Source organism: Bufo gargarizans, chromosome 6 (genome assembly GCF_014858855.1).
Source record: "Bufo gargarizans isolate SCDJY-AF-19 chromosome 6, ASM1485885v1, whole genome shotgun sequence".
Classification (NCBI taxonomy): Eukaryota; Metazoa; Chordata; class Amphibia; order Anura; family Bufonidae; genus Bufo; species Bufo gargarizans.
The window spans coordinates 84,304,469-84,330,114 of NC_058085.1; the positions used below are offsets into that span (position 1 = coordinate 84,304,469).

The window sequence follows — 25,646 nt, forward strand, 5'->3', positions numbered from 1 at the left end:
CCTGTTCGTCTGCTGACAGCTATTTGCGAGGTTCCAGTTTGGAGTGCTATTTTGTGTCCAGTTCGGGAGGTTGGTGTTCTGCAGTAGCTGTGCCTGCATCTCGGAAAGGGGCATATCGCCTAAACGGATTTTAACCCCTTGTCTGCGGAAACGGTGCCGTTACATTGGTGGCAAGCAGCGGGATCGTTCCTACAGCCAGAAGGACAGCTACAGGAGACACCATTTCTGTGGATTCTACAATTTAAGGGCAACGCATGTCTCAGTACAGTGACCCTAAAAGCACCAGGATGGAACCAGCAGTGGATTACAGATACTCTGTGGAGGAATTTGACCGTATGATGTGGTTGCGGCTGAATTTCTTCGGACCCAATCCAGCGGAGAAATACGTGAAGTTCGTGAGGAATCTAGTGTCTAAGACCCTACTATACCGGGCAGAAGGTGACGGTCAGCTGCCACGTTGGGTGGACCTCCATCGGAGGTTACGGTTGCGGGACAGTGGGAGCCTAGTCTCCATTCCCCAGCGACAGTGTGAAGTGCAGGGAGAGGAGAGCAGCGGCCTCCCTCCCCAGCGGCAGGCTGAGTTACAGGGGGCAGAGGTAGTTGTTCCTGCCCCCCAGCAGCAGAGTGATGTGCCGGGAAGGCAGTGTGAAATGCAGGGAGAGGAGAGCAACGGCCTCCCTCCCCAGCGGCAGGCTGAGTTACAGGGGGCAGAGGTAGTTGTTCCTGCCCCCCAGCAGCAGCATGATTGTTTGGGAATTGGGAGCCTAGTCTCCATTCCCCAACGGCAGTGTGAAGTGCAGGGAGGGGAGAGCAGCGGCCTCCCTCCCCAGCGGCAGGCTGAGTTACAGGGGGCAGAGGTAGTTGTTCCTGCCCCCCAGCAGCAGCATGATTTTTTGGGAATTGGGAGCCCAGTCTCCTTTCCCCAGCAGCAGGACACTGTATTGGGAGCGGAGGTGGTCGGTCGCCCTCCCCAGCAGCTGGAAGTATGTATGGGAGAGGAGCTCGTTACCCCCTCTCCCCAGCGGCAGATTAACGCACCAGGGGGAGACAGTAAGCCCCACAACTCTGCAGATGGGACCGTGGTCTCTGCACTTACAGCACAGTGGGTAGGGACAGTCGGTCTCCCCCTCCAACAACCAGGCTCCAACCAGGCTTCTTCCGTGGTAGCGCTGGTACCAGGGCAGAGTCCCGCTGATCCCTGCCCACAAAGCAACCTCCACTCCAAGCCAGGGAGCAACTCAGAGACCGGGAGTACCAGCTACCAATATAACCTTGGTGGATTCACTGGACAGAGACAGGCTACTAAATTCTACAGGTCCAGTATTGGGTTGTGGGTGGGCTGCCAGACTAACTCAGGTACCGACCGGCGTGAGGTCAGGTATCTGGTTAGTCTTCCCTGGGGGGGGGGAGATGTGTGGCGAAACCAACCTCGCCACTGGGTTTTGGAGGGGGCTGTTTAAAAGCCTCTTGCCTCAGGATTATGGCCCATAGTAACTTTAAAGGAGAAAACAGACCGGCCGCACAGCTTAAATCTGTCTGTAGAATTGTATTTTATGTTATTATGCGTTCGGTTACATTGTATGTTATGTGAGGGCACCCAGATAGCTAATATTATTGTATTCATGTATTCTGAGTGCCAGTCACCTAATGATATGCACTCAGACTTGAGCTATCTGGGGATATGTTAAATGTCTGTGTTTGCTGTGGGGGGTGTGCCATTGTGTGTTTGGGTGGTGATTCCTGTCCTGTTGTCTCCACATGTGTATTGGTGATCTCCCCTTTGTCCTGAGAGATAATTGGATTGTGTTCGGTCGTCTCCGGGACAGAGGGGAGGAAACCATGATGCATTGTGGGGATATGTTGTATCTGTCCTGTATCTGCAACAAACTGTAATAAAAACCAGGCTGGGTGTGCCAGCACTTCAGACCACTGCTTGACCCTGATCACGGAGCCTTGTCTCGTCATTGGGGGGATTCCCTGTATGCTGTTGGAGACTGATTGCCAGGAGTGTAAGCCGACTGAATGCTTTTCCTGTTCGCCTGCTGACAGCTATTTGGGAGGTTCCAGTTTGGAGTGCTATTTTGTATCCAGTTCGGGAGGTTGGTGTTCTGCCGTAGCTGTGCCTGTCTCTCGGAAAGGGGCATATCACCTAAACGGATTTTAACCCCTTGTCTGCGGAAACGGTCCGTTACATGAGCCCTCCTACCTTCAGGGTTGGCTCATACGGATAGGAGACAGGGTCAGAATTAGGGTTGTGTAGGAGGTGACTTTCTCCCTTATTCCTGTCCTGGCCATGCTCTGACCACCCATCTGCTGATACTGCACGGCTGAGGGTTTTCCTCATCCTCACTGGATGTCACTGATATTTTGGGGATGCGCACACTTTACACAGGAGATGTGGCACTAATAATTTAACTGTCCGCAGCGGCCTATTACACGGTATTTAGCGCAGGATGCGCTAAAAATATACACTCACCTAAAGAATTATTAGGAACACCATACTAATACCCCTTTTGCCTTCAGAACTGCCTTAATTCTACGTGGCATTGATTCAACAAGGTGCTGATAGCATTCTTTAGAAATATTGGCCCATATTGATAGGATAGCATCTTGCAGTTGCTGGAGATTTGAGGGATGCACATCCAGGGCACGAAGCTCCCGTTCCATTACATCCCAAAGATGCTCTATTGGGTTGAGATCTGGTGACTGTGGGGGCCATTTTAGTACAGTGAACTCATTGTCATGTTCAAGAAACCAATTTGAAATGATTCAAGCTTTGTGACATGGTGCATTATCCTGCTGGAAGTAGCCATCAGAGGATGGGTACATGGTGGCCATGAAGATATGGACATGGTCAGAAACAATGCTCAGGTAGGCCGTGGCATTTAAACGATGGCCAATTGGCACTAAGGGGCCTAAAGTGTGCCCAGAAAACATCCCCCACACCATTACACCACCACCACCAGCCTTCACAGTGGTAACAAGGCATGATGGATACATGTTCTCATTCTGTTTACGCCAAATTCGGACTCCACCATTTGAATGTCTCAACAGAAATAGAGACTCATCAGACCAGGGAACATTTTTCCAGTCTTCAACAGTCCAATTTTGGTGAGTTCGTGCAAATTGTAGCCTCTTTTTCCTATTTGTAGTGGAGATGAGTGGTACCCAGTGGGGTCTTCTGCTGTTGTAGCCCATCCGCCTCAAGGTTGTGCGTGTTGTGGCTTCACAAATGCTTTGCTGCATACCATGGTTGTAACGAGTGGTTATTTCAGTCAACGTTGCTCTTCTATCAGCTTGAATCAGTCGGCCCATTCTCCTCTGACCTCGAGCATCAACAAGGCATCTTCGCCCACAGGACTGCCACATACTGGATGTTTTTCCCTTTTCACACCATTTTTTGTAAACCCTAGAAATGGTTGTGCGTGAAAATCCCAGTAACTGAGCAGATTGTGAAATACTCAGACCGGCCCGTCTGGCACCAACAACCATGCCACGCTCAAAATTGCTTAAATCACCTTTCTTTCCCATTCTGACATTCAGTTTGGAGTTCAGGAGATTGTCTTGACCAGGACCACAACCCTACATGCATTGAAGCAACTGCCATGTGATTGGTTGACTAGATAATCGCATTAATGAGAAATAGAACAGGTGTTCCTAATGATTCTTTAGGTGAGTGTATATTGCTGCTGTCACACACAATAGTCCTTAAAAGGACTTTTGGGTCTCTGAAAAGTTTTTTGTATAAAAATCTTCCTATTACACTCCGTACACTGTATGTCCCTTCCTATGCACAGCTCTCCCTAACACTGAGCAATTTAGAGCAGGTTGCACTACAAACATATATTGCTGCTGTCACACACAATAGTCCTTACAAGGACTTTTGGGTCTCTGAAATGTTTTTGTACAAAAAAATATTCAATTACACTCGCTACACTCTCTGTCCCTTCCGATGCTTAGCTGTCCCCGACTACGAATGAGCCGAACATGCGCCATCGGGTGCTATATAGCACCCGATGAAGCGTTCCGGCCAGCCAATCACTGTAATGCCAATAGCCAACATGGCTACTGGTATTACAGTGAGGGCAGTACTTACCTGCACGTTTATTGGCTGCGTAGCAGCCAAGAAATGTGCGAGGAGACTCGAGCATGGCGCTTGAGCACATGCGGTCCTGACGAATAATCACTTGGCTCGGCTGCTTGCTAAGCACTGACTAATATTAGGTCCATTGTATGGAGCAGGATGTATCACTTACATTCAGAAGTATTGTCAGTGTGAGGTGTATTGATCATACCTCCTGCAGTGCCAGGGATGGAGCAAGATGAGTATTTCTCCTGCTTGAAGAATTTGCGCATAAGGACAAAAAGCTACTCCATCTAGTCTGATCCCACAGAACTACTGTAGCCCAAATTGTAGTAGTTAATATTGGCCATGACAGAAAGATGTCAGAACACATAGGGCATCACAGACCAGTCAGAGGACCCATGCTAAACACTGTCCACAGCCAAAAGTGTCTACAATGGGTATGTGAGCATCAGCACTGGACGACAGAACATTGAAAAAAAGGCACCTGGTTTGATGAATCACACTTTCGTTATATGATGTAAATGGCCGATGTGTGTGCATCACTTACCTGGAACAAAGATAGCACCAGGATGCACAATGGGAAGAAGACAAGCCAGTGGAAGCAGTTTGAGACACTGGGCAATGTTCTGCTGGGTAAATTTGGCATTCATTTGGATGTCACTTTGAAATGTACCAACTACCTAAATATTGTACGGACCAAGTACACTTCTTCATGGCAGTGACATCTTTCAGCAGGATAATTCCCCTAACCATACTGAAAAAATTGTTATGGAATAGATTGAGGAACTGTAATGGTCTAATTCATCGGTTTAAAAAAATAGAGCTTCTATGGTCAGATTTTGCTAGCCACTCTGGTAAGCATAATCTAAGAGACCCTAGATTTTCACTCCCTAACGTCTGTTTTGGGATCTGGTCTTTACTCTCAGGTTGCAACTGCAAAGTAATTGCTAACTGGTATAGTAAACAGGAGAGGAGCGTAACCAAATAGCAGAAAGAGTGTCTAAGCCAGGCAATGTGAAACCAGAGGGGACTTCAAGTGATAGAACTGTTAACAAATGAGAAATCATATATGTCAATATCTATTCAGAAAAAGAAGAGTTAATCCAAGAGTGTGGTCAAGTAAGACCTGGGTCAGATAAGCAAGATACCCAGTCACAATGTAGTTGCACCAGGTTGTGGGACACAATAACTGGCAAAGGTAGCAGCAGAAGCCACATTCACATAGGTCACCCTATCAGCCCCTGATTGGCCGGCAGGATGGCCCTCCTAACTGGTGGTACGGCACTGCCCAGTATGTCCACCATCTCCACTGAGAAGACCATATCGGTGGTGGCTGGTAGGGACAGGCAACACAATGGAGCATAGAGGTAAATACGTTACTGGAACAAAGGGTTCAAGGTGTTGATTTGTTTTTTTAATTCCTCAAATTTCATTCCATAAAGCACATGTAAGATGTGCTGGAAAACAAGTCCCATCCATGGAAGCCTCAATCTGTTGCTAACATGTCTATAAAATGTGACTACAACCTCTGCTCCCTCTATTGTAACATTCCTACTCATACGCAACCAGTCTTTAGGATCAGTTTGCCAGCATTTTAATGTTGGATAAAGTACATCTCACACACATCCCAGAGTACATACACATGGACTGCAAATACAAAGTGACCCACAAAGTCAATACAGGAAGGAACAAAAAAGAATAGTTAAGAACTCTGCCATTTTATCGAAAGTACCTTCAGCACCCAATCCCTGGTGGCTTTTTATTGCAACTCGGAACTTTACTATTACAATAATGTAAGGTATGTAGTATTAAATCATTACATGAAAAAAAAAAAATCAAGTACATTATACCTGCACCTTCAGGATAGTAAATGAAAAAAAATCCAGAGTGGAACAGTTTGTACTAGAAAGAATGAGTCATGTTGGTTTGAACTCTTGCCATTTCATTATCAGACCGTAAAAAAAAAAAAATTGTCAGGAACTAAACTGTAAATGCCAACCTTTTTTTGTTGGTGCGGGGTTAAATTATGGCTTTTTCACACTCCTCACCTTCTTAACGCCTTGAGTCACACATAGTTGATACTGGCAGAGATGGAGGACAGTTGGCTGATATCACGGCATGAGATCCCAAAACATTGATAAATGACTTCATTTTGGCTAATCTATTCAGAAGATGCCTTCCAAAGGCCAAGGAGCAGCACATGTTCAGCAAAAGCTTCAATGACTGCCTCAGTTGATTACCCTATGAACTGAGATTTCATCTACTTTGGTTAAGGCTTACAGAGGACACGCATAATAATCCTTTGTGTCATGCCGGATCACTCTTCAGCTTAAAGAGGTTCCGCCACGAAACACATTTTTCAAACCAGCACCTGGGTCTGAATACATTTGTAATTGCATGTAATTAAAAATTTGGTATAGCCAGTGAGCTATTCAATAAAATGTATCAGTACAGGGCCACCTGCTGTTTGTTCCTATCCTTATTTCTTGTCCACCTCACTGAGGTGGTCGCACGCGCTCCGTTTTTTATCTTACAACTGTCACCAGCCATGTCTTCCGTTAGAAGCTGTGTCAGTATTAAGAAAACAGCTACAGCAGAAAGGACATGCCCACTGAACAGCAAGCTTGAAATAAATCTAGCAGAGCAGTTGGAGCATTTAATGGGGAGATCTCTGGATCCATGTGAGGTACAAGACTGCTTCTAGCTTTGTTGGCATGGTTGTCAGGAGCGAGACCCCCGCTGATCTGATATTGATGACCTATCCTGAGGATAGGCCATCAATATCAAATTCCCGTATAACCCCTTTAAAAGTCAGGGTGGTCTTTGAAGACAATATATACTGTAGGCTGCTCTCCGGGCAGATCTCCTGGCGCATGCAAAAGATTATAAAATGGTCTTTGCCGAGCATTATGCCCTGCTTCACCAAAAAGCGAATTTGAACTTGTCCCTAAAAAAAGACACTGTTTTCACACCCATTTTTTTTTTAGCATTTTTAAACTCTTGTAACCTCACCCACACGCTTTTTCAGCTGTATTTTTAATTTTATTACATTTGTAATTTTTAAACCTTAGAGAGAAGCAAATGGGAAAAAGTGGCACATGTTAGGTTTGTATTTCCGCTGCAACTGATCTAAATTGGTTTAATAATTGAAGACAACTTGACAAGTCCTCATTAGCTCTCTTCAGAAATGTGAATGAGATCTCCAAGATAAAATCAAAAGGAACATAGAACTCAAAAGGGGGGGGTTTATCACAATTAGTGAAAAGGAAAACAGGCTTAGTCACCCATAGCAGCCAATCAGATTTCACCTTTCATTTTTCAGAGCTCCTTTGGAAAATGAAAGGTGGAATCTGATTGGACAACTAAGCCAGTTTTCCTTTACACCAGTTTTGATAAATCTTCCCCCAAAACTTTGGGGTATACCTTTTAAGACCGGCGTTTTTAGATGCCAGTCGTAATAAGCCCTCTACATAACTTTGGCGTATACAGTGCCGATTCTAAATGTAAGACAGCTTACATCCGTATGCCATCCATTTTTTTGTGTGGATCCATTGTAACAATGCCTAAAACGGACAACTGTGAAAAACTGTATGAATATAGTAGTACAATATATATATATATACACACAACATGCTGAAATGACCTGTTCTTTGTGATGTCACATAGTGATGTCACAGAACAGAATTGTTTGGTGCCTGGTTCATAAAATGCAATAGCAAGACTGAAGGAGGAGTGGGAGGTGACCAGGACATTAATCATCTCAAAGCAGCTCTCAGCTGGACAACCGGGGGAGGGAAGTGAATGTGCAGGTCTACAAGAATGTCTCAGAACATTCAGTATATACGAGTCTGCTCGGCCTATGAACAATAGTAGACACAGACTATTTTTAAGACAGTGCCTTAAAATAGTGTTTGCCTCTTCCTGCCATCCCCAAAATTAGCTCTTGCTTTTTATTACGAAACTTGGTGTTTAACTGTGTGTAGAAGTGGTATGGTGTACGGTATGTTAATCATGGAGTGTGGATGATTCATAAAATTAGTGGCATTCTAAATTTACATATAAACGTCCTTCAACGTCCTTGAGGGTTTTAGCTAGTTGCAGCCGTCTTATACACCAGCATGCAATGTCCTGTCCAATTAGAGCCAAGCAAGTGCAATTACGTGTGATAAGGATGCTAATAATGTGTAATTCACGACATGATGCTAATGTCTGTAAATCGATGTGGAATATAGCAGCGCTATATAAGTGCAGAAAAGAAATAGAAGTATTATTACTTATGCCATCAGCTAATTAAAGGGGTTACTGGGGGTTGTGGGGGGAATAATAATAAAAAAAAAAAAAGGACCACAAGGGATTAAAAATAAGAAACAAAGCATTATTCTCCTCACCGATCCCCCTCCACTGCCATTCTGACACTGCTCAGGTCCCTGCTGCTCTCCACACACAGGAGACGGCAGGAGCTGACGCTCAGCCAATCACTAGCGCAGTAGTTCCCCGCCTTAACCAGTAATTGGCTGAGGGGGAATTTCCACTGTGTCGACCTGCAGAGAACAGAATATCAGTGGCAGGAGATCGGTGAGTAATGCTTATTTATGTTTTTACAGAATTGTGGCCCCTTTTTTCTCCAGTAAAATCCCTTTAAGTTACAGCTAAGTCTACCACAGCATACCTAAGGCCTCTTTCACACGAGCGTGTCCGGATAAGGTCCGGATGCGTTGCAGCAAACCCGTGCAAGTAGGTACGCAATTGCAGTCAGTTTTGACTGCGATTGCGCTACGTTGTTTAGTTTTTATCACATGGGTGCAATGTGTTTTGCACACGCATGATAAAAAAACTGAATGTGGTACCCAGACCCGAACTTCTTCACAGAAGTTCAGGTTTGGGTTCAAGGTTGTGTAGATTATAAGGGAAAATAATAGCATTCTGAATACAGAATGCATAGTACAATAGGGCTGGAGGGGTTAAAAAAAAATAATAATTTAACTCACCTTAATCTACTTGTTCGCGCAGCCAACATCTCTTCTGTCTTTATCTGTGAGGAAAAGGACCTTTGATCATGTGATGAGCGCAGTGACTTCAAAGGTCCTTTTCCTTACAGATGAAGACAGAAGAGATGCCGGGCTGCGCGAACAAGTGGATTAAGGGAAGTTCAATTAAAAAATTTTTAACCCCTCCATTTTCCCTTATAACCATGTTATAAGGGAAAATAATAATGATCGGGTCCCCACCCCGATCGTCACCTAGCAACCGTGCATGAAAAATCACACCGCATCCTCACTTGTTGCGGATGCTTGCGATTTTCACGCAACCCCATTTATTTCTATGGGGCCTGCGTTATGTGAAGAACGCACAAATAGGAGCATGCTGCGATTTTCACGCAACGCACAAGTGATGCGTGAAAATCACCGCTCATGTGCATAGCCCCATAGAAATGAATGGGTCCGGATTCAGTGCGGGTGCAATGCGTTCACCTCACGCATCGCACCCCCGCGGAAATATCGCCCGTGTGAAAGGGGCCTAAAGGTAATCCAAATAAATAAAAAAAGACCCTTCTCCCTAGTGCAGTTTTGAAGAACATTGTATCCATCTACCCCTCCTCGCTTCCTAAACAACATCTTTGAAAGATTCCAAGTATTGTCTTTGGACAGTTAATGGTTGGCCACTGTGGTTTTTTTTTTTGTTACAAGGGCCTCCCAATAATAATCTGATCCCAGTGTAACCTGCTGCTGGGAGCCCTGTGTTCAGCTGTATACTGTGCTTGAAGCCAATAGCCAGTGTTCCTACAGCAGCAGGGCGGAAGCCATCACTAGAACAAGAGTCTATAAGTCCCCTGTGTGAACAGAGCACTAGTGCGCATGCATGACCTCGCTCCATTCACTGTCTTTGGGACTGAAGAGTACAGTGCTCGACTAGCTCTGGCAGTCCCTAGCCTGAGAATAGGTCATCAAAATCTAGAACCTCCAGTGGACTACAAAAGAATAGGTCAATGCATTAAAGGGGTTCTGCACTTTCATTTAACTGATGATCTATCCTCTGGATAGATCATCAGCATCTGATCGGCCGGGTCCGACACCCGGGAACCCCGCCGATCAGCTGTTTGAGAAGGCAGCGGTGCTCCAGCAACGATCAGAAGCTGATGATCTATCCAGAGGATAGATCATCAGTTCAATGAAAGTGCAGAACCCCTTTAAGCTTCATTAGTTGATTGAAGGTTTAACCTACTCTTGTATATTAAGGAGCTTCTTATACAAAGATGTCTACTAAATGTCTATTACCTGAATTGCTGCCTTTTGAATAGTTCTACTCACAGGCCAGAGAAACCCCAGGGAGATCTTCCCAATAGCTTTACAGAAGAATACCACCCAAATGATGTTTTACGTCAGCATGTGACTGAAGCTACATAGGCATAATACAGGTTGCCACAATAGTAGTCTGCATTCTGCTAGCTTATAGGCCATGGTGGGTACCTGCTGTTGCTCTATCGTTGCATAAAAAAAAAAAATATAATACATTTTGCTATTCCTTTACACTACCTGAAAAAGAAAAAGGAGACCTGGAAAACGTAACACTATTGACAAAGTATACACTGCTAGTGGTACTTGGGTTAATGATTACACAGCCAAGGTGGTGCCTACTTTAGGGCTCATGCAACGTTGTTTGGGTCCGCATCAGAGTCACATTTTTTTACTTTCATGGGGCTGCAAAAGATGCGAACAGCACTCCGTTCTGCAAAAAATAAAAAAATAGAACAATATCATATTCTTGTCCATTTTGCAGACAAGAATAGGCATTTCCACTATGGGTGGCCCATTCCATTTCAGCACACAGCTGGCATCCGTGTTTTGCGGGAAGCGAGTGTGTATGTAGCCTTATTTTGGGTTCTGCAGGAGATAGGTAGATGATGAGGCAGGGTCACATCAATACTGGAAGGCATATCTCCGTGCTGTGATACAGGCTGCCACCCTGACATGGTAACAGTCAAACAGATGCTGGATAATCTTCTGTGGTATGCGATTCCAAGCTCTTTCGACCTCAGCCAAGGTGGTTGTGGTCTGCTGTGCACGGGAGATCAGTCACCCCATCCAGTCCCAGACATTGATTTGGGGGGGGGGGGGGGGGGAGGGGGGTGATTTGGACATTGTGCTGGTCAGGGGAGCTGCTGGGGACCCTGAAGAGCATGTTGTATAGTGTGGGTGATATCTTGTTGGAACACTACATGCTCCAAAAAACATCAACAAAGAAACAGCAGTAAAAATGCTAAATGCCAAAAGGAAACAACAAAAAAAAAAATATAATAATTCTGCGACATCACTAAGAAAGCTATTTCTGAGCTGATGAGCGTTTGTTCCAGGACTTGCCATAATACTGATGTATATTTATGGTCCTGCCATCTATATTAATTAGAAGTAACTAAGAATGTTATGTACACAGACACAATGACCGATTGTCTTCTCCTTCAGTCACCGCAGGGAGCTTCTTCAGGCACCACGGGGGATGCTGGAGACATATAGGGCAATGTACTGTAGCATTTTTAATTATTTTATTATGGAGCTCCTCATTGTGTGGAATTAACAAACACCCATCCCCGGAGTTACAAATGAGAGATAATCAAAAAGTAAAAAAGGACATCTTGGAGCAACTTGGCGAATTTCTTTTGGTTGCCAAGTGACAAATGTGGAGTTCTGCAGAGGCGGATGAGCATCTCAATTTTTTACCAGGCTATATATACACACATCTGAGCTACGATCTCATCAAATTTTCCTGAATTGCATTTCTGGAAAATGCATAATTTCTTTTAAATTACCATCTGAGCCCACAGGTAACCATTGCAGGTGGTTCTGGATAAAGGCTCCTCAATGACATGAATTAAATGCTGTATATGTGTATACACCTATTCATATACTATATGACACAGGTTTTAGCGTTTTAGGTAAAGCAGCGCCCTCTGCTGACCGATGATGAAGACAGAAGATGCTGTTCTATTGCTTGACACATACATTTTATATGCTGGGATTAAGCCACCAGGTGAGTACAGCTATTCCATCGATACAAAGAGCATTACTGGGAGAAGACCATGTCCTTGCAAACATGTGGCAGAGTTGCTTGGCATTTTGTGCCACATTTCAGACCACCCAGAAATAGTAATTGCTTAGCTGAGACGTCTGTGGTAACCTAACAACGCGTGTGCCTTCCATTCAGGGTACAGCTCTTTACTGATCCAAGACCTAAATGCCTTAATATGCTGAGCTTCGTATCCTGTCCAGCCAGGCGTCATGTGCGACTTTCTCACTAGCGCAGCTGCAGGAGAGTCCCCAACTATACAGTGGCCTCATTTTGTGGTAACGGGAACTTCAGTGTTACCCTGTGCAGTATGATCAGTATTAACAGTATTAACAGTGTTTTCCCAGCCCTCAGGCAACTGAACGACTAAAGGAGCACTGTCTAGGGGATCCTCTTCAAAGTCCCACTGAAACCTCTTGGTGAGATGGGCACGGAAGCGGAGAGCTTTCTTCCTCAGATCCTTATTCGTGGACGGGGAGCACAGAAATGAAAAAAGGACCTGAGGAGTGAGACAAAAGTAGTTCAACTGAATGCTTTAGGAAGTGTTGCAGTCCATTTAGTCGGCATCAGGGGGGCCGGAGCACAACAACCCCAACTAATGTTATATCCGACATACATCTAGAACATGCGAGAAAATGAGTTTAGGTATAAACCAAATATAAAACAAAGTGGTTTAGGAAAAACGTGTCAAAAAAATAAATGTGAAATGCCTGAGCCTTAAAGGGGTTGTCCGGGCTCTTTCTATTGATAACCTATCCTCAAGATACATCATCAATATCAATATCAGATCGGCAGGGACCGACACCCCAGCCGATCAGCTGTACAAGAAGACCGCATGTCTGTTCGCTGCTGTATGTCTATGGGACAGCAGTAGCGGACAGGAAGAGAGAAGGGAGACAGCACGTGCCATCTCCTCATACAGCTGATTGGCAGAGGTGCCAGGTGCCGGACCCCCGCCAATCTAATATTGATTTCCTATAAAGGGATTTCCCGGATTTGAATATTGGAGGCTTATACTCATGGTCGTTTAGCTATTTTAGAATAGCTCTGTCTGTTGTGTACTAGAAGGAGCTGGTGACCAGTGCTGCTCCCATTCACTTCAGAGGGAGCAGCAGTGAGGTTACCAGCTCCGTCTACTACACGATGGACGGGGCTGGAGATACTCTTGAACAGCTGATTAGCATGGGTGCAGGGTGTCAGACCCCCAGATCTGTTATTGATAGCCTAGCGTAAGGATAGCCTGTCAATATTAAAATCCTGGAATACCCCTTAATGCACAATGTCGTACATGTACAGCATTAGCTGTAGCATCAGTACAGGGAGGAAGAGACAGTCGCGTTTCTCAAGGGGGAACATCTGCTTCTCCTTGGCTGTGATGCGTGCCACTGCGATTGGGCAGCTCACAGCCGGGGAGACGGAGACGCCCCTTGAGAAAGCGGCCATCTCATCCTCCCTGTACTAATTAGCATACAGGGCGACAAAAGTGAACAGTGGGCACAGAGGAGGTACGGAGCAGTGAATCTGAAAAAAATAAATAAATAAAGCGCCCTAACATCTACTAGTAATGCTCTACACTGCCAGGTATGATTATTGTAACATCAGGACCAGTGAAAGGGCCTCCTTAACCCTGCTTTCACACCTGAGCGTTCCGAAAGGAGCGCTCTGTATGCGCGCTTGTACGGGCGTTTACAAGCGCGCATACAGAGATTGCCGTTCACACATTGTCGCGCGTTCCCGAATTTCTATGTGCGGGAACGCGCGACAAACGCTCAAAAAAAGGGTCAGGTACTTGTTTGAGCGTCGGGCGTTTTACAGCGCGATCGTACGCGCTGTAAAACGCCCAGGTGAGAACCATGCTGATAGGGAAGCATTGGTTTCTCCTTGTTGTGCGTTTTACAGCGCGTAGGAACGCGCTGTAAAACGCTCAAGTGTGAACCCAGGGTAAAGGGAACCTGTCACCGGGATTTTGTGTATAGAGCTGAGGACATGGGTTGTTAGATGGCCGCTAGCACGTCCACAATACCCAGTCCCCATAGCTCTGTGTGCTTTTATTGTGTCAAAAAAACAATTAGATACATATGCAAATTAACGTGAGATGAGTCCTGTCCCTGACTCATCTCACATACAGGACTCATATCAGGTTAATTTGCATATGTATCAAATCGGTTTTTAACACAATAAAAGCACACAGAGCTATGGGGACTGGGTATTGCGGATGTGCTAGCGGCCATCAAGCAACCCATGTCCTCAGCTTTATACATCAAATTCTGGTGACAGGTTCCCTTTAAGGGCCCTTTCACAAGTCCGTAAATTGCGGATCCGCAAAACATGGACAACGGCAATTTGCGTTCCGCATTTCGCGGACCGCACATCGCCGGCACTATAATAGAAAATGCAGTTTCTAGGACACGTTCTATTTTATTTCGGGAACGGAATTGCGGATTCGGAAGTGCGGATGCGGACAGCACATAGTGTGCTGTCCGCATCGGTTCCGGCCCCATTGAAAATTAATGGGTCTGCACCCGTTCCGCAAAATTGCGGACGTGTGAATGGACCCTTAGCAAAGTTTTCCCCCTAACATGGCATGTTTAGCTATAAGTCTTGTGCTATCCCCCTGAAAATTTCTGTTCAGCGGTTACTATGACCAGCCAATATGGCTGCCAATACAGCTCTCATATGGGCTGTAGCCCAACTTTCCTAGAATTTTCAAAAGGTAAATCTGCCTAGTGATACATCCAACACTCTCATATTGTGTTCTTACAGGAGAAGTTTCAATTTAAAGAAGCACTCCAGCATTTTTTGGGCTATTATAAAAGCAATACACACTTTTACTAAAGACTAATGCTGGGGCTCTCGGGTATGTCTTCTGTATAGATCAGTGACAATAAATGAGCCCTTACGATTTTTAGGAGATCGCATCTTTTAAGTGGCACATAAAATCATTGTTTGTGGGCAGCACATCACTGTGTAAACAGGAATGTACTGCCAGCAAACCGTATAGGGATGAAAGATTCCAGTAGCCGTTTGTCCCCATACTGTAAATGCAGCGATCACCTCTGCTTGACGATCAAGCAATTATCATGAATGTTTGGTCGGTTTCCGATAATTACCCGTGCATCGGCCTTAGTAAAAGTGCCCTTAGTGTGTATCGGGGGGGTTAAATAATTCTGCAGCTAATCACTGCAGGACCTACAGAATCACTGCAGTCTTAGTCCTTAAATAAGGAAGAAATTATATCACAGAGATAGATACTGAGGAGCAATGAGTGTCTTGGAGGTGTCCGAGAGCTTCCTAAAGAGATTGGCCATCATGTAGTTCACAGAAAGTCAGCCACACAGGAGAGACTGGAGTGCTTCTTTAAAGGGAATCTGTCACCTCATTCCAGTGTATCCAACAAATGGCAATGCATTCCACTGTACCAATATCCCAACTGTACCTTTTTTGGAGAAAGCACAGGTCCCAAACATCAGAAAATGAAGTTTGATTGATATGCAAATTAGGTTGTAAAATGCCCAGAGGTCTGGGATTATCGGTTGTAGGAGCCCAAGCTATCATCTTGCAAGTGCCCGAGCCTGTTTCCATGAACTGCCCAAACCCACATCTTGACGATTTCCCAATGCCACCTCTTGCGCCATTATGCCTGCCCCCTCCTCTAGGACGTCACAATCAGGCCACAACTCCACCTGCCTGGTCCTGGTGTGCCTTGGCAAAATCTTGCACATGTTAAGAGTAGGTCCTAGGATGAAGAAATCACAGGGCTCGGTGCATGCGCACTTACGGCACTGAGTCCAATGGCCTCTGTAGGGCACTCCATGCCAGTGCAAGTAGTGCAGCCAGTCTCCTGCTCTGCACATGTGCGAGATTTCGTCAGGACGTACCAGGACCAGGCGGGCGGAGTTGTGGCCAGATCATGTTGTCACAGAGGAGAGGGTCAGACAATGCCGCAAGGGGCAGCACAGGGAACACATCTAGAGGCGGGCTTCGGCTTTTCATGGAGGAGGCTCGGGCACTTATAAGAGGGCAGGCTTGGGCCTCTACAACCAATAACACCGCCCCACTGGGATCTTTGCAGCCTAATTTTCATATCAATCAGACTTCTGATGTTTGGAACCTGTGCGTTCTTTAACAAAAAGGTACAGCTGTGATGTTGGTACAATGAACTAGAATGTACTGCCATTTGTTAGACACACTTGAACGAGGTGACAGATTGCCTTTAAGGTTTGGGGAAAGGTCGATGAATACAGAACAGTCTAAAAATATTTACAATGATAGTTACTGGCAAAAATACCAAGCAGTAAGGAAAAGGTCATAGGATTATTATACCTGCAGAGTACTTGTCAGGAAGTTGTTCTGCGACACAATGTCTATGAAGAAGTCTGTAGGAACCTGTGCCAGCTGGTGATACAGGACTGAGATGACCTCACTGTAGAGATCTGTATGCTGCAAGGAGAACGACTCTGCGCGGCACAAAAGATTCAGCAATTGCTTCCATTGTTCAAACCCCTCGTAGACGTTACCCAAAAGGAAACACACAAAGGAAAACTGCAGTTCAGCTATAAAAAAAAAATAAAAAAAAATAATTCATTAAAAAATAAAAATGCGTCAAAGTTTTAATATTATTTATTATTGCTTAAACAAGTCAGCATAGCATGGGATGTCTGGTTTAGTGGTATTTAATATATTCATAATGGAAAGAGCTTCATACTATATCGGTATTAGCAGCTTTTCACTGACCTAGAATAGCTAGTGGATTTCCTGGATAGTTGATGTCAATCAGTTGTCCAAGGGCATAGGACAGGTCCATGCTGTGCTGTGTAATCTCTGCGGGGGTGGCATTCTCGGGGTACATCTTCTCTGGTAGCTGGCTAAATCTGATTTCGGTTCCTTCTTTTTGCTTCATTTGGGGCAGTCTGGACATGCCTTCTTTATAGTTCTGGCACACAGTGTCATACCTGTACAAAACAAAAATGTGACTACATTCAAATCCAACATGGGTTCAATCTATAGAAGAAATGGCCATGAAGGAAGGTAAAAACATAGAAATTCTTGGTTTCTTTCATCTCAATTAGTCACTAGTAATGGTGTCGTAGACAGAGCTGGTAACTGCTGATCTATCCCCATTCACTTTAATGAGTTACCAGTATCGCCCACTACACAATGGACAGAGCTGCGCAGTCGCAGCACTACATTTAAACAGCTGATCGTCAGGATGTGTCAGACCCCCTGCCAATTTGATAGGCCAAAGTGATGGCCTATCTTGAGGACAGGCTGTCAATATCAAAATCCCGGACAACCCCTTTAATAAGGTGGATGTTGTGCTATTGTTTTATATTGAAAGCCAGATAGGATCTCAATCTGAACGGTAAAAATCACCCAGACCAGAATCTATGCATGCAAAAGATGAAGGAACTAAAAGAAAGTGAAGAAGAATGAAAATAGTCAAGTTTCCCTGAATCAACCACATGAAAAGCCGCAATATTTCCTTCTATATTTACCTGGGTAAGTTATGTTTGGCCCGGTCCTCTGTGTGGGTCATATTCTCCATAGGCAAAACCTCTGGAAAGGAGCAGATGGTCCCACAGGATGGCTGTAGGTTCAACATGGCTTCTTTAGATATGTGACTGGTCAGAGACACCCAGCGGCGAAGACTTTCATATGGGTAAGGCCCCAAAGATGGGTCCAATGAGGTCAGCTGTTCCCGTAAATTTTCAGCCTCCTCCTGGGGGGCGGCAACCATCTCCTCTTCTTGAAAGTCCCAGTGCAGGAGACGGATCTCTTTTTGTTCCAAGTAAAAGAAAATCCCTGAACGTGGACCAGTTTCTCCGGGAGCACCTCCTATTCTTTTCACACTGTAGTGAATAAAATGAATCCCTGGAGGCACCATCTTCACGCCTTTGAATCGAGGGCCAACTTGCCAACTGTTTGAGTCTATGCCGAATTCTGAGCCCTCTGGTAGGCCGAAGATCACAATTGTTGCTCCTTCAAAAAACAACTGTCGTGCCAATTCTGGATCCATCTCTGTAGATGAACTTTCCATATCTGCTCAAAGAAAAATGGTAACCGATTAATCATGGCCCTGGGGATTTAATTTATGTGAACTGACCCAATGGAAACGCGCCGACTGTTTCCCACAGATGTCCTGACCCCCGACTAAACTTAGAAATAGACTTCATCAAAAGAGATTGTAAATGTGCTGAAAATAATATTTCTAATGTGCGGTAATTTTTTAAAATTAGTTTTCCTTGTGAAATACGCACGTAAGTTCAGGATACGCTTTAGAATTGGTACTCTCATACAACACTGTGCATCAGAGTACAGATTCCCCTGGGGCCACTCTGGGCGCGGCACAGGCCAAAACATCATTGCTCCTACCTGTACCAGTGCTGCTCTCCTAAAGCCTGGCATAGATGGGCTATGTTAGGCATTGGCAAAGCGGGCACAAGCAGGAGGAGCGATTTGCTACTGTACCGCACAGTTGACAAGTGAGGGAGCAGATCACCACTGAGGCCAGCGATGGGCTGCTGCGGTCACATGCCCCCCAACCAGATGTTGATTACAGCACAGCAGGGAGACGATGAGCCGCCAATGGAGCGATGGAGACCGAAGCCAGCAGCAGGGACCAAGTAAGTATAATCACCACTGCGGGTGGACCACTCTGTGACGTCTGTTAAGGTCCATTCACACCAGCCACGTATGTTCCGCATTTTGCAGACTGCACGTGGCCGGCACTATGATAGAAATGCCTATTCTTGTCCGTGGCTGCGGACAGGAATAGACATACTCTATCTTTTTTGCAAGCCCACGGAACGGAACTACCACTGTCCGAATCTTTTGTGACCCTATTGAAATGAATGGGTCTGCACCAATTCATGCGGATGTGTGAATGGACCCTTATACTGTTGGATAACCTCTTTAAAAGCAAAAACCTGGACAGGCCTTTTAATCTACCCCATAGTAAGAGGTAACTGTGGAAAAACCCATACTCATCTGGTGCCCACTACTTGGTTCTGGCTCTCTTCACCTGACTTCCAGTCCTGATTTGCTAACGCCACGGACAGGGTCACATGTGACAATGACTGGCCTTAGCAGTGGCATGTCCCCAAGGGGCCCATGACCCAGCAGTTATATGCCACTTGGTGACACGTCAGCACTGAGACTAGTCATTGGCAGCAGCAGCACACATGACCCCCATCCAGGAAGTTAATGGGGACTGGATGACCAGTGAACGGAGCAGGGGGGTATGGATTTCTTTACAGCTAGCCTGGACACCTCCTTTTAAGACGTTATCCCACCATGGACATGGTGGGATTACTTACTGTCCACACTATTGAAAAAAAACAAAAAACATCTGATGACTGGTGATCAACAGACTGGGGGTCCCGAGGAGTCTTAATATCATAGCAGTCAATCATACGCCCTGATGATCCATTCATTATCTATGGGTCTGACAGAAGCAGCCTTCGCAGTTTCTCTGGAAAACATACTACCTCGTCCATCAATGGCGCATGGTGGACCCCGTCCTATTCTGCCAGTGTCCATCATTTTGATGGGAAGAACACTGTTGATAGCTGCACTATTCTTGCTGTACATTATGGCTGATACTCCTTATGAAGGCTCTAAGCGGAACCTTGAACAAGCCCTTCCACAGCCCACTGATGTTAATGTGCGCTGTGTACTGCTTTATGTCACCAGTAGGGGCGCTGCACTTCCTGACAGATTACAGCAGGGGACTGGACTGCGGACAAATAGGGAACCCTCCACCTAAGCTTCTCATCAGGGTAGACTAGGGGACTGCCACAATGTACAGCCATGCGGGCTTCTCTGCTGCTTCCTGTCCTATGAGCGGAGCCCGGAATATTCATCACAGCTATGGCTGCCCGCCATTACACTCCATGCAGACTGCTGGAGGAGAAGGAGGATACAGCCTCATATAACACAGGTGACAGATAACGGGGGCGCTGCTTCCCCCCTGCGCTCCACAATACTCCGCATTCCTCTCCATGTAATACTTACATAACGGTAAACCCAGTACAGTAACATTAGTTACGTTCTCACCTGTGAACTGTGAGCACTACTTCCCGTGCATCGCAAGTATCAACCCCCCGGAAACAAGCGCCCGGACATGTGGTTCCGCGCACATTTCATTCTGCCTGCTTATCGAGTGTTTCCCGCGCTTTTCAGTCATGAATATGCCAGGACTGTGAGGCAGTAGTGCTGTACTATACCAGAGCTATTGTATAGGAGTCCGTATTCTGTTCTGGGCACCACGTAGAAAACTAATGCAGAGAAGAGGGGCAGCTGTCCATAGAGAAAAGTATCTGGACACTCATTACAGCATTGAGGTGTGCCATTGTACCTCCCAACTATTGAAAATCACAAAGAGAGACAATAGCAGAGGCGCACATAGAAGTTAGAGCTACAATGTGCCCCCTCACAACTAGTTATACCCTCATTGTGCCCCCTCACAAATAGTTATACCCCCATTGTGCCCCCTCACAGTAGTTATTGCCCTCATTGTGCCTCCACAGTAGTTATGCCCCCCTTTCAGTAGCACCACCCCCATAAATAATACAAAATAAACTACTTACCTAAGCGTTTCCCCGATGATCAGAGCACCTCCTTTGCTGCCCAGCAGTCACTACGGGCACACATCATGCCTGCTGGGTACATAAAGCAAGGTCCATAAAGGTATGGGTGGTAAAGTTTGATGTGTGTTGATCTAGAACTTCTCCAACATCAGTGTCTGACCTCACAACTGTGTTCTGGATGAATGGGCAAAAATTCCCACAGACAAAATGTAGTATAAAGCCTTCCCAGGACCTATATAAGTATCTATGGATCTAGAATGGGATGCCGTAAAAGCCCCTGTAGTTGTAATGTGTAGTCGACCCAATACTCTTGTCCATATAGCGTATATCATGCGTTTCTGAGGGTGCTCCCTCAATAGTAGGGTATTTTCACACTTGCGTTTTTCTTTTCCGGCATAGTTCCGTCAAAAGGGCTCAATACCGGAATAGAACTGATCAGGCATATCCCCATGCATTCTGAATGTAGAGCAATCCGTTCAGGATGTCTTCAGTTCAGTCTTTTTGACTGATCAGGCAAAAGATAAAACCGCAGCATGCTACCGTTTTATCTCCGGCCAAAAAAACTGAAGACTTGCCTGAATGCCAGATCCGGCATTTTTTTCCATAGGAATGTATTAGTGCCGACATTCAAAATACCGGAATGCCGAATCCATATGCGCAGACCGAAAAAAAAAGGTGAAAAAAATTAATTCCGGATCCGTTTTGCCGGATGACACCGGAAAGACGCATCCGGCATTTCAATGCATTTTTCTGACTGATCAGGCATTTTTTAGACTGATCAGGATCCTGATCAGGCTTACAAATGCCATCAGTTGGCATACATTTTGCCAGATCCTGCGGGCAGTTCCTGCGACGGAACTACTTGCCAGATCACTCTGCCGCAAGTGTGAAAGTAGCCTGTCGGATCCGTCCTTTCGCTATTTCACTGTGCCACCGGACCGCCTCTCCATCCCCATTGACTATAATGGGGACGGGGCGCAGTTCGCTGCGAGAGGCCGCCGGACTAAAAAGTCAGACATGCAGGACTTTTAGTCCGGTGGCCTTTCGCCGTGCACTGCTGTGCTACGCGGGAGCTCCGCCCCGTCCCCATTATAGTCAATGGGGACGGAGCGGTGGCACGGCGAAATAGTGGACACGACAGGGTGAACAACCTGTTGGATCAGTCCTACCGCAAGTGTGAAAGTACCCTAAGCTGATCGATAGCCCAGTGCTTAAATTGCAGGATGTAAAACAGCAACATGGAAAATGGAAAAAAAAAAAAAATCTCCACAAATTCTAAAAAATAAAATGTTTCACTTAAAAACACAATTAAATCATTCAGGAACCAGCCAAGTTTCGATTTTTTTTATTTTGTCGCTTTCTTTCTCCCAGCCTTCCAAAAACTGCAGCCTTTTTGGTAGTCCGTTCACATAGGTGGATGTAGGCTTAGTTTTTTTCCGGGACAAGTTGTATTTATTTTTTTTAACATAATTTTTAATTTACTATATATTTTATTGAAAAACAGAACAAACTTCTTTGTAGGGCGAAATTAAGTAAAAATACACAATTCCGCCTTTGTTACTGGGATTTTATAGTTGTTGTTTATGCTGTTTACTGTATACTAAAAATGACATGACCATATTCTGCGGGTCAGTACGATTACAGTGATACCAAATTTATGTAGTTTATTATGCTTTTTGTGTCACCAATAACTTTTTTTTTATTTCTACAGAGCTGTGTGAGGACTTGTTTTTCGCAGGGCAAGCTGTGTATAGGTATGATGATTTTTTTATCACTTTTTTTTAATTTGTGTTTTTTTTGGGGGGGGGCAAGGTGACAAAAAAAAAAACATGATTTGGTCATTCTTCCTCTTTTATGACGTTTCCCCATGTAGGATAAATACCTTTTTATATTTCAATAGTTTGTGAATTTACAGACGCAGATATACTAATTATGTTTTTTATGGTTATTGTTTTGTTAATGTCTCCACGTGGTGTGGGAACGATTTTTATAAATTGAGATAATTTGCACTTATGTTTGCCACTTTTTACATTACATGCATATCAATCTGTACATTATTCCCCCTCCCCCCCCCCCCCCCCCCCAAAAATATTATTTCTTCCTGTTTCCAAAGGACATCTATCATGTCATGTATTATCAGGTTGGATTAGATTTGTCTGTGTTGCCACCTGGTGGTCATGGCTGGAACGGGAAAATATATGGAGTGTTATGCATATTAAAAATAATCACCTAAGGCTACTTTCACACTTGCGGCAGAGGATTCCGTCAGACAGGTCCATCGCAATCCGGACGCAAACTGATGGCATTTGTCAGGCGGATCCATATGACAAATGCATTGAAATACCGGATCCGTCTCTCCGGTGTCATCTGTAAAAAAAAAAAACGGATCTGGTATTATATTTTTTTTTGCATTTTTAAAGGTCTGCTCATCCACAGACCGGAAAGCCGGATCCGTTTTGCCGGAACACTTGGGCATTAATGCATTTCAATGGAAATTAATGCCGGATCCGGCATTCCGGCAAGTGTTCAGTATTTTTGGCCAGAGAGAAAACTGCAGCATGCTGTTGTATTTTCTCCGGCCAAAAAAACGTAAGAGGGACTGAACTGATACATCCTGAACAGATTGCTCTCCATTCAAAATGCATTAGGATAAAACTGATCAGTTATTTTCCGGTATTGAGCCCCTAGGACGGAACTCTATGCCGGAAAAGAAAAACGCTAATGTGAAAGTACCCTAAGTCTTAAAAATCTAAAAACTTTCAATAATCATATGCTCATTGTACTATTTCATATATAATTCTAACGTTATTTTATTAGCAGATCTGTGATACAAGACAAACCAACAGGCCTTGTTCACACGGTTCTGTTTGAGGCAGTTTTTAAAAACAACCAAACCCAGAAGCTGAACCTAAAGAAAAAGGAAAATTATAAAGGTAAAAACGTATTTTCTAGGAGACGTCTAACTGCACAAGGTCTTAGCATCAAATAGGAACAGTAGGACATTTTATGTAAAGTGGGTATTATTCAGATATTACAGAGGAGTAAAACACACCATAAGGGTATCTGCACACGGTGCGTATTACACACAGATTTTTTTTGTGTGGAAAATATGCATTGTAATACAGGATCAGCTAAAATCTCAACAACATGGTGCAAAAATTTTACCCATGGAAATCGACCTGTGGTGCAGATTTTGAAATCCAAAAGTAACCTGTGGATTATCGTGTGGATTTGGTACAGAGACTCAGCGAAAACCACACGGAAATCTGCATAACCTTCACTGCTGTAATGTATCCTAAGGTTATATGAACATGGCAGTGTAGTGTATGCAGATTTTCTACAGTACCCAGCTCCGTCCCCTATACACAGTGGAGGTCATTTATTAACGGACTTTGTTACACGACCAGTTTCACACTGTGTTCGGCAGCTGTTTAGGCCGGGCAGAACTCTGGAAACAGGCGTAAATGTTGCATGGCATGGTTTACTGGCCAGGCACAAGGACTGCCATAAATGAGCACGCCTCGGCATAAATTAGACAAGTTTAATGGCAGCGCAAAGAGAAAAGCCGTAAAAAGCTGTCGTAGTAAATGTGCCCCAAAGAATGGAGCTGTAGTGCTGATACCGACTTTCGGGGCTTGAGCTACTCAGGAAGAGCTGATCAGCAGAGGATTAGGCTGCCGATCAGATATTGATGGCTTATCCTGAGATTCTGCCACCAATATAAAAGGACTAGAAAACCCCTTTAAAAGGGTGAAGCCACCGCAATGTGTAGTAAAAAAAAATCACAGTGGTAAAAAAGCCACAAGTTTCTTTTCTTTTAGACAGCTTAAATCTAGATGATAAATGTACAGTGACGCTGTTTTTTGGACCAGAAATGCAGTAAATTTAAGTCAAATACAACTGAGTACAATGAATGGTGCTCCTGCTTCCATCTACTACCAACCACCAAAATGGCCCATGCTTCGTCATTTCGTGGGATTTCTATAGCCTTTTTTCCCTCACCCAATGAGATATTGCACCCACATTTCTACCATCCTTACATGCATGCACAGTGTGCACCATGGCACTTTAGAAGCAGTATACAGGGAGTACAGGGAGCCTGGAGGAGATGCAAAGTGCTTGTGGGAAATGTAGTTCCCTGAAAGCGTACAGTCTTGTCAGCATCCACTTTTCTTCATACACAAGGAGGAACAGAGGAACCAGAGGCAGAGCTAGTGTAAGGAAATGGCGGAGTAAGTTTAATATATATATTTGTGTATGTTCGTAGATGTTAGTAGGGTTCAGGGCTTTATGGAAAACTTAGATTCTGGGATAACCCCTCTAAGCAGGTAAGGGGGAGTCACAGTAAGTAAAAACCCTCAATACATAGCAATTAAAGGGGTTGTCCACTGACTTTGATGTCATATCTTTTTTAAAGGCTAATAATATCTGATTGGTGGAGGTTCCACACCTTGCACCCCTGCCAATCAACTGTTAACTTTTAGCTCAAGTGCCGAAGGTAGACACCAGAACTACACAGCTGTGTTCATTATACCGTGGTAACTGCAGCGCTGCTTCCATTCAGTAACCAGCTCCGTACACTCCGATCGACTCCCCTCTATCAGACATTGATAGCCGATCTTGAGGATAGGCCATCAGTAGTCAAGGAGCAGACAGTTTTTACATAATCAATCCCCACGTAGTGGCACAAAATGTGATCTGTGTACCTCACGACCTGTAGCTCAGCTTCAACTTGCTGGTCGAGCATGCTTAACTCCAGTAGCAGGCTTTATAGGAGGATGTAACTGGGAACTGATGTGAGAGGCTCAGCAGTGAGGGAGCACAATATGAGATGCACAAGAGGAAGGAGGCTTGTGTTTCCTCAGCCAGGTGAATACAGGGAGAGGCGAACAGCCTGGAATATAGATGTC

General features: G+C 44.9%; 1 protein-coding gene across 2 annotated transcripts; it reads right to left on the minus strand.

Moving 5' to 3' along the window:
- Positions 1 to 11,608: 11,608 nt before the first annotated feature.
- On the minus strand, positions 11,609 to 20,253 carry AAR2 (AAR2 splicing factor). Of its 2 annotated transcripts, none has more exons than XM_044296863.1 (5): positions 20,204 to 20,253; positions 17,644 to 18,187; positions 16,883 to 17,100; positions 16,472 to 16,701; positions 11,609 to 12,647 (listed from the first exon to the last, which is right to left on the minus strand). In XM_044296863.1, the coding sequence occupies exons 2-5, from the start codon at positions 18,183 to 18,185 to the stop codon at positions 12,417 to 12,419; spliced, it is 1,221 nt and encodes a 406-aa protein (XP_044152798.1). In that variant the 5' UTR covers positions 18,186 to 18,187; positions 20,204 to 20,253; the 3' UTR covers positions 11,609 to 12,416. The 2 variants fall into 2 exon arrangements, with proteins under 2 accessions (XP_044152798.1, XP_044152799.1); XM_044296864.1 differs by lacking the exon at positions 20,204 to 20,253 and adding an exon at positions 20,162 to 20,196.
- Between the last annotated feature and the right edge of the window lie 5,393 nt (positions 20,254 to 25,646).